Source organism: Morone saxatilis, unplaced genomic scaffold, assembly GCF_004916995.1.
Source record: "Morone saxatilis isolate NCDOM2014 unplaced genomic scaffold, NCSU_SB_2.0 Contig0, whole genome shotgun sequence".
NCBI classification, from domain to species: Eukaryota; Metazoa; Chordata; class Actinopteri; family Moronidae; genus Morone; species Morone saxatilis.
In genome coordinates, this window is record NW_023339650.1 from 15360944 (window position 1) to 15370396 (window position 9453).

A 9453-nucleotide genomic window follows, 5' to 3' on the forward strand; every position below is an offset into this window, starting at 1 on the left:
ATCGTTTCCCCCCGATTTTATTAGTTTTGAGATCGTTTGGCCCCAAAATCGTAATCATGATCAAATTTCGATTAACTGAGCAGCCTTAAAGCAAAGTAAAACTAAGACTAAACTGACGTAAAGACCTACAGCACTGGGCCTTCTCTCCTGCGAGTTTCAGCACACACACATATACAAACACACATCCCGAGGCACATTAACACACACTTGAGTGGAATATAATGTAAACGGGGCGATGCCGATAAGCAGCAGAGCATTTTACCATGCTCCACGCACGCTGCTCTCTGTCAAAGGTTGCTCGTGGGTGACGGGAGCTTCATTCACTGTATAATAATGAGGGATATCTCAAATAAAGTACCTGCACCACAGAACCCATTTCACACTAGCTTAAGTTGGGCACATTGTGGATGTTTCACATACCCAATCCTCCCTGTGTGAAACCTTATCATAGTCCAGCAGAATCTGTGCAGCTGTGTCTGCTCTCACAGCTGTCTTAACCACCATTAAAGTTACCTAATACTTTTCTTTTATGCAGTTCAGAACAGTTTAAGAGGGAACATGGCTGCAGGCGTGACTCAACCTTTTTACTCGCGTTCGCACATAAAATATTGATGTTTTAGTTGCCAAAGGTGTTCTTAAAATTGGCATCAACAAAAGCAGCACATAAATAGAGACACAGACCAGCCCAGTCTTCTATGACATTCAAATCTACAAGCACAACTCCTGTATACGTCTACATCCAATTTAACAGGTTCTTCCTTGACCCATGCTACACTATTCCACCAAGTTTCATGTAAGATAAGATGAGAGATTTTTTATTCGTCACATGCACAGTGAAATGCTTCTTTGTAACAAAATACTACTACAGTAAAACAGCAGTGATTGCACAGAACACACAAGGTAAACAATATAAGTGTAAATATAAAACTAAGAAAAGAATAAAATAAAATATAGACTGTAACTCCTAAAACTTAAAGGGGGGTAGCTCGTGTATATATATGTAAAACGAACCAGTATTTTTTCCATAATCCTGCTGACAGACAAACAAAAACAGCACTATAAACATATCCTCCTTAGCAAGGGTAATAATCTGATGGTGGTTTGCAAATGGGTTGTGCTTACTGGTATGTCTCTATAACTGCTCTCGAGACCCCACACTGCCCTCTGCTGACACGGTTATCATTTCCCCTCCTCCACTCTCACTCCTCTCTGCTCCACTGTACTAAATCCTCCCTGTTTACAGCTTCACTCCCTTCCTTAAGCAAACAACTCTCACAAGGGCGCTCATTAAAACATCCCAGTTGCACAGTTATAAAGGAAACGCAGCACACTGGGTCTCACCAACGTGTGTCCTCACTGGTTACACACGCACACGAGCAGAGTCCTGTAAAAGCTGAGTGACTGAGCAGACTGCTGCGGTTCACTAATACAATGAAGAGACAGTGGCGGTACACTAAATCCCACTGCTCCCATTTGTTATTCCAGTTGACCCATTGACCCGTGTAACGCTGCTGGTTCTCCATTGTTTAATTTGAACGTACACCAGTCGGTGGGAAACTCAAATCCAGTTTTCATTGATAAAATCAGTTATTGACTGCTCTAAAAGTAACTGGACACATCAGAGAACAGATTTAATACATGTCCCTCTCATAGAAAATGTCAGTATTTGATTGGAGACGTAAAGCTGCACAGCATCACTGTTGTTTGCTCGGGGAAACAGCGGCGGGTCTGTCTGCGAGCGGCCACTCACAGACGGAGTGAATGGCCATCTTTGTGAGTGTTCATAACTACTTGTTCACAGACATGATTGCATTACCGTCCAGCTTTCTCCTCATCACTGATCGAGCTCTGGACGACATCCCGAAGAATGCACTGATGCAAAAGCTTTTATTAGGTGATTGGTTTAGCCTGGAAGGAAGAACTGTCCATTAGCAGTGAAATGGCGTTGCATACTTCGGTATGAGCGTCCTGCCTCGCCGTGGGAAGAAAAACTTGTGTTGGCATTTAACATAATACTGTTTTGAAGTGTGTTCTTGTATCTGCAGCACGAGTCTTCAGGTGTGTGTTTTTCAACTCGCTGTTTCCCTGAGAGACGTTCGGTCTGCGAGCGCCACCTGTTCTGCCAGCCGGGGTTGTCTGCCCTCCTGGGGGCCGGTTCCCATCTGGGCTTGGTCACGTGGTCGCCCACAGCTCCTGTTTCCTATTCCTGTCATCTGATACCTGTCACCTGCTACTCAGGGAGCCAACACCCTCTTTGTCTCTCTCTGGCTCCGTTCTTTCCTGTCCTCCCTTCCCCTCCCCCTGGTTTCACTCTCCATCAGGTGTGGACGCTAGTATGAACTACCATGCAAATGTTGGGAAATTTTGGGAAAGTACTGACAAGCTCTGTCTCGCACTGCCAGCAAACCATGAGCTGATTCTGGGGAAGAAAAAAAAACGTGTTGCTGTAGCCACCTCCCCATCCAAACACAATACACATAACTAGTTAAAAGCAGGAAATGTCTGTCGTCGAGGAACAAAAGTCGAGTTGAACTGCAGCATTCTTCTGTCTGGCAGCGTAATTGTAGAGCTGTAGAGTGTGTGTAGAGTGTGTGTGTGTGTGTGTGTGTGTGCACTCACACTTAAGTCAGGCAGAAACATGACGATACAGATCAAAGAAGGTTTTTCTGTTATCTGATTTACAACGCGTTTATGCAACAGGAAACAGGAGTGTAACAGCGCTGCGTTTGTTTGAAAGCGTAAGTTGGCACGGAGGAGCAAGAATTTTGAAATCGTCTAGTGTATTAATCTCTGGTAATCGACACACGAGGCTTGTTTTCAGCAGCGGGCCTTGCTGACAGCCTGAGGTTTAATTTGAATTAAGGTTTAGGCTCCAAGCTTCCAGACGTCTGTGCGCTCTATGTTCAGAAAGCATCCCTGAATAATGAGTTTATACAAATTCCTACTCAAGAAAGCCCAAGTCGGCAAGTTTCTCAAGAGTCTTCCTCCCGTACTCCGAGGAGTGGACTGGCTTTGGACAGAGCAGACAGTGGCTCCTCTGTGGGCTGCAGAACCAGGGGCTGATTGAGGGGTTAATAACTGCATACTTTTGGCCCGTGACTCTTGCTTTTCCCCGCCAGCTCGTCTTGTCCGTCCATCTTAACAGCAGATGACACACAGAAACGCACACAAACGCGGCCGGCGGAAGAATGTTTCTGAACGCCGTGCCGTCCAACAACCAGGCTCTTGTGAAAGCACTTGGCACTCTCCTCGGCCACGCTATCGAAAGCCACTTTGTTTGGCTGCCGTTGCCATGACGAGGAGGAGTTTTCGGGAATATGACGAAGGAATGTTTTTAAACTGGTTCTCGAGGGCCCTCATTTGAATAGACAGGATGTTTTTTTGTGTGTGGTTGCGGTTAAAGCAGCGAGAAACGTCTGCAACATTTGAAACAATATTCAGTTGATTGAATCGATAGACTAATTTCTGATTATCGATTTATCCTTTTAGTCATTTTTCAAACAAAAATGTGAAGATCTGCTGCCTTTGTCTTGTCTTTGTTTTGAAACACTTTGGGCTCTGGGAATTTGCAGTAAATCAGATAACATCACTTCTGTTTATGGTTTATAGATTTGATTGTTGAACATGCCCCACAGTCTCATGAGTGAAGAGAAAGTATTTGAGGTTCTGTTTTGTTTAACACATTATCTTGTGTCTCCACAGCCTTTCTTCAGACTACTGAACCTCCGGAAGCTCGGCCTGAGTGACAATGAGATCCAGAGACTCCCTCCTGAGGTGGCTAACTTCATGCAGCTGGTGGAACTGGACATCTCCAGAAACGGTACACGAAACGCACACACACAAGTTGCTCTGCTTGTTAGACCACCCATTAACACACAATTACTTCAATGAGGCGTTTAACATAACCTTCCGCTCTTGTCTAGACCACCCCCAACAACACAAAACAACACAAAACAACAACTATGTCTGTAAACATGTGGTCTTAAGCAGTGGGGGCAAAGCCAAATCGGTGTGAGAATAAACATACTAGCAGCAGCCTTTAGATAAATATTAGCTGGCCCTCTTTGCCAGTTTGTACAGTCTACCCCCAGGCACAGCAGACATTCATACACTCACTTCTGTTCCCTTGGAAAATCCCTATAAGACGAGAAAAGAAAGAAACTCAGCACCACAATGTAAGCAAAGGTAATATTCCATAAAGGAGAGAGAGACTTTTCAGTTGGGATGAAATATCTGCAGCTCATCAGCTCTAACACACACACACAAATATCTTGCCCTCTCTGTGTCCTTGCGCGCTGTTCACTGATACTCCGCGGCCAGAAGGGCCTATATGGCAGATATTAGACCTCTGCTCTGCTACACACTGCATCAAGTGCTGTAGGAACAGTGTGCAGTGGCCTGTAAGGGTCTTTCCCATCTGTCTGCCTGTCTGCTCCTGCTGCAGCACAGTGCGGAGCCAGATAAGCCTCACAGGCTGCTTGGCTCAGCAGGGATTTCTTAACCTGCACCTGCAGGATCCAGTGGTGGTTATTTACCTTGTTATTTAAGTTATTTACCTGGTCAGGTCAGTAGGTTGCTTTTCTTCTTGTGCCTTATGCTGTATATCTACACCAGGCGTAAGGTTAAGCTGACTTTGTGTCTTTAGCATTTTAAGCTGTTTGTTATTTGACACCACAGTGAATCATTGCTTTTATGCTACAGGCAATATGTTTGTTTGCTTTGCAGTACAATATCCCTCTTGTCACACAGACTACTTTTGAGTCCAGTCTGCATAGTTTGAAATGTGTCTCCCTTCATTTTTTGCATTTTAGCACACATGGGAACACCACTCTGTTAAGACTGAGTACTAAAGAAACAGCTCAAATGCTTTCATATACAGAGACAGGGGTCCAATGATCTTAGTTATGACTTAGATGGAAGCACATAGCAATAAATGTATTATTGTTCTTTACATTTTACTTAAAATAAAGATGTAATAGTACACGTTGACCAAATCCTCCCTGGTACAACTTCCATCTCTTTGTGTCTCATTTCTTCTATTTCTCTCATTTGCCCGCTCCCAGCCATCTGGATGTTATTACAAGGAACTTAAAATGATTTGCTCCATAGAATAAGACCCCCACACCCTCCCCTGCACTCTACATCTGTGTGTCCATGGTGCTGACTCCTGTCTCTCTCTCTTCTCCCCCCACCTCCTCCTCTTCTCCTGCAGACATTCCTGAGATCCCCGAGAGCATTAAATTTTGCAGGGCCTTGGAGATCGCAGACTTCAGTGGAAACCCCCTATCCAGGTAAGTGAATGGGAACAGGCCATCACTCTATTCCACATCACTGTGAGAAAATATGATGTCTGGCCAAGTGCAACAAGGGCGAGAGAAGCAGCTTTGTCATTTGTGTGCTCTTAATCACTTTTCTGGCCTGTTTCAAATGTGCTGTGAATCATATTGCACATATATCTGTTTTACAGTGTGCACTTAATACTAAATTGTAGCTGCAGTTCTTGGAATTATTTAGTTATTAAGAAATACTTGTGCACAGTACATGAACACATGGAGGAGGAGATCACACTTTGTGTGACAATGTGCTGTCTGATCAAACAAGGCAGTGAAAAGTGTCACGTTAACCTAACCTGGATACCAGTTGATCTCTATATATCCCTTTATATATGCACTGCTGTCTGAAGTAGAACATTTCTAATTCCCCAATCAGTGATGTCTAACTTTATATTTCACCTTTTAACTTCCTCCTATAGAAAAGCAATGGAAAAACTGGCAAGAGCTTTGATGCTGAATGCTTTAACAGATGGGCCGATCGTCGTGTGTGTGTGTGTGTGTGTGAGTGTGATCTCATGCATTGTACATGCATTGTACAAGAGTCTCTCCACTATTTCCCTCCTATCTTTCTGCTGCAGATTACCAGATGGCTTCACTCAACTACGAGCACTGGCCCACTTGGCACTCAACGACGTGTCATTGCAGACGTTGCCCAACGACATTGGAAAGTATGTACACATGCACAAAGGCTCATAGTCAATCATCATAATTTGATGGTGTAAAATGTGTTTTTATATCTTGGATATTTAAGGAAACTGCGGCCATGTCTTCATAAGTGATTGAAAATGTCTTATTTATGGTACAGAACCCATAAACTTGGTTGTAGTTATCACATAAACTCTGCTCCCAAATAATGTAGAATAAATTATCACTAATAATCGTGAGTTGAGCTGAAATGATTCAGTAACATTTTTGATGTATCACTTTTAATCAGTCACACTTAATCACAGCAAAAATACTAAACATTCTCTAGTTCTAGGTTTTAAAATGAGAGGATTTTCTGCTTTATATCATTTTATATTTAATATCTTCTGGATTTTTAACTGTCGGTGAGACAAAAGAACAATTTTAAAAGATTATTTTGGCTCTGGGAAATTGTGAAAGGCAAACAAACGTTTCTGATGATCTGAAGAAATCGTTTGTTGGAGCCCTAATTGCAAGATTATAATTTTTGTCAAAATTATAAAAGCTCTCTACTCAAGCATTTTACTGAATTAGATCCTTGATATATTAGGAGCCCGAGCAGGTTTGAAGTAATTCTGTCGCCCAGTGGGCTCTGAGGCTGCCGGTTTTTGGGCTCTGGGCCACTGCTGTGCTCAGACAGATGGAAGAGCCCCTCACCATGCCAAGCAGCCCAGACGAACAGACCTGCCATCTGACTAACCAACCTGCTTCTCCCCTCTCCCCTCTCTTTCTCCCTCATCCTCTCTTCTCGTCTTCTCGCCGCCTGCCAACTCCTACCCCTCTCTCTCTTTTACTTGCCTCCTTTTGTAGCCTGGCCAACCTAGTGACGCTGGAGCTCAGGGAGAACCTGCTGAAGTCTCTGCCCACGTAAGTGTCATCTCCCTCCAGCGCACATATGCATCAGGGCCCGGTCTTTAATTCCCCACCATCTCTCTGTATTGTGCCTGCTGACAATGCAAGATAAGATAAATGATCCCACAGTGCAGGAGGAATTGTCACCGCTGTTTCACCTTTACTTTGACTTCATCAGCACTATAATCACCACGAGCTTTAGTTAGAACCTCTCTCACTTATAAACGTGGGTTTAAAAACATTCTTTGCATATGTCAGTACATATGAATGAATGGTATGTTGTAATTGTTGGCAAAGCTCTGCTCTTTGGTCTTTCAGGGCGCATATTTGTGTGACTTACTGCATGTGCAATTTTGTGTACGTATTCAGGTCGCTCTCTTTCCTGGTGAAACTGGAACAGCTGGACCTGGGCAGCAATGAACTGGAAGTTTTGGTAAGTCAACAACTCATCCCCCTTAACCATAATATACACTATACAGTAGATGATTCATCCCACTGCCAGGTGCTCAAGCAAACACCCTCAGTTGTGCCTTAAAATAACTTTGACAGACACGCAGAGTGACACGTATTGTCAAATATTCTTCTCACATTCCCACCACAATAATTATGATCTAAACCACACATTTACCTCACCACACACAGCAGAGCCGGTCTGTCAGACCTGAGGCCATGCATGTATTGTACCCCACAGTGAATGCTGTTTTAAACCTGGGAACGCCCACCTGTCTCAATAAGACAGGGTAAACAATACCTCATAACCTGACAAGGGCGGAGGCTGAGCAAATAGTTGACATGAAACCTTGCCTGCCTGCCTGCCTGTCTGTCATAAACCACAGCTTTACTGACATCCTCCTTAATTTCATTTATCACTTAGACTTGAATTTGTTTTGATTTTGGGAGACTTTAGCCCATTGAGCCCAGGATTGAAAACAAATACATATTTACTGAATGGATTTGGCAGCTTCAGCTCAAGTATGAGGAATAACAGATCACAAAAGAGAAGCGTTGTAATGAAAGATCCTGTTTCTTTAAGTTATTGACCGATAGAAAATCAGATAAATCGATTTAACTGCACAGTCATCTTGCAAAAGTCATACTAGAATTTTGAATCCAGGGTGAAAAGCTGATTTTCACTCACTGTTGCATATCCTGATTAGTGCTGGCAGTCCCTGGCTTTGCACAGTTATTAACAAATATAATCAACCTGCTTTTTCTAATACCCAACTGTCCCCAATGTGGTCCCTCCTCTCCTCTCTACTTCTATCTGACTCTTAGCCGGACACCCTTGGTGCTCTCCCCAACCTGAGGGAGCTATGGCTGGACCGTAACCAGTTGTCCTCATTACCACCAGTAAGTACACTTTAATACAAATGTTTTTAAAAGCTGCCTTGTTGCAAGAACTTAATTTGAACAAAATAACATTACACATATGCAGAATTAACTCCCACTAGCAGATTTATACCCCTCGTTTATGCTGTGAAGGTAATGGTTGTATTGTGCCTCTGCGGCTCACTGCAAGTGGTATTTATTTTGTGTTTGTGTAGGAGCTGGGGAACCTCCGGAGACTGGTGTGTCTGGATGTGTCAGAGAATCGTCTGGAGGAGCTTCCCTCAGAGCTAAATGGCCTCCTGGCTCTCACTGACCTGCTGCTCACACAGAACCTGCTGGATGTCGTCCCAGACAGCATAGGTGAACAAAACAAAAGGGAGAGAGAGAGACACATTGTCTTAATGGGGATTCAGACTGAAAACAGCACAGTTGGCTGTGTTGGTGGGGCCTTGTTGTTTAAGGTACTAGAGAGACATGAAATTAAACTCAGGAAGTCTTCTTTGAATAACAGATTGCGTTTAATGGCTTATCAGATGAAAAGGCGCCAGAAAGCTTTGTAACAGTCACAGATGGGATTTTACAGCTCTGAAAAGTTATCAAAGCGGCATCTATTTTATCTGTCATCTCAACAATTGCAAGGTAAACAGCAGAAATCTAGTGGTCATGGTACAAAGTAATCCACCAGGAATGTATGCTTGCATGTATTTGATTGGCCAACACAGCGCCTCGCCAGATGTTGCATTGCAAAAGTTGAATCTGGCCCAACCTTTTTGCCGGATGAAGACCTTGAACGCAGCCTTAGAAAAGCAGGATGTGAAAGTCAAGTAATAAAATTATGTCAGAAATTGCATCTGACACAATGAATAATGAGAATTATGAGATAGCAACATCTATTGTAACCAATATTAAGTGACATAAAAGAACACCAATATTAATTAGTGTGACAAAAGTTCTTCTCTCCTTGTGCAGTCTGTGAACAAAGTGACTTTTTTGGGTACTTGGGGAAAGTTTGCCATCTAATTGGGTAGGACTAGAGTAAGTAAACCTGGGGCAGACCCAGTGTGTGTAGGAGACAAAGCACTGTTAAATAAGAACAACACTGACCCCTACTGGAAAAATAATGCTAGTGAAGTGTGGCACAAGTACTAACAACTGTAATATGTCTGCTTTTAATTGAATGAATTTTATTCCAGAGTATGGGTCCATATTAAAAAAAGAGCACAACATGTCACTACTAGTGTTGGGTATATTATTT

At 43.2% G+C, this 9453-nt stretch overlaps 1 protein-coding gene across 1 annotated transcript in view; it reads left to right on the forward strand.

The window, feature by feature from the left end:
* Positions 1-3609: 3609 nt before the first annotated feature.
* The window catches only part of scrib (scribble planar cell polarity protein), a 39523-nt gene continuing 33679 nt past the window's right edge, over positions 3610-9453 (forward strand). The window contains exons 1-7 of the mRNA XM_035657019.1: positions 3610-3820; positions 5213-5291; positions 5912-6001; positions 6828-6884; positions 7239-7302; positions 8145-8219; positions 8414-8558. Coding sequence (XP_035512912.1) covers positions 3625-3820; positions 5213-5291; positions 5912-6001; positions 6828-6884; positions 7239-7302; positions 8145-8219; positions 8414-8558 — 706 coding nt within the window. The 5' untranslated portion in view covers positions 3610-3624. The remainder of the gene's footprint in view (positions 3821-5212; positions 5292-5911; positions 6002-6827; positions 6885-7238; positions 7303-8144; positions 8220-8413; positions 8559-9453) is intronic.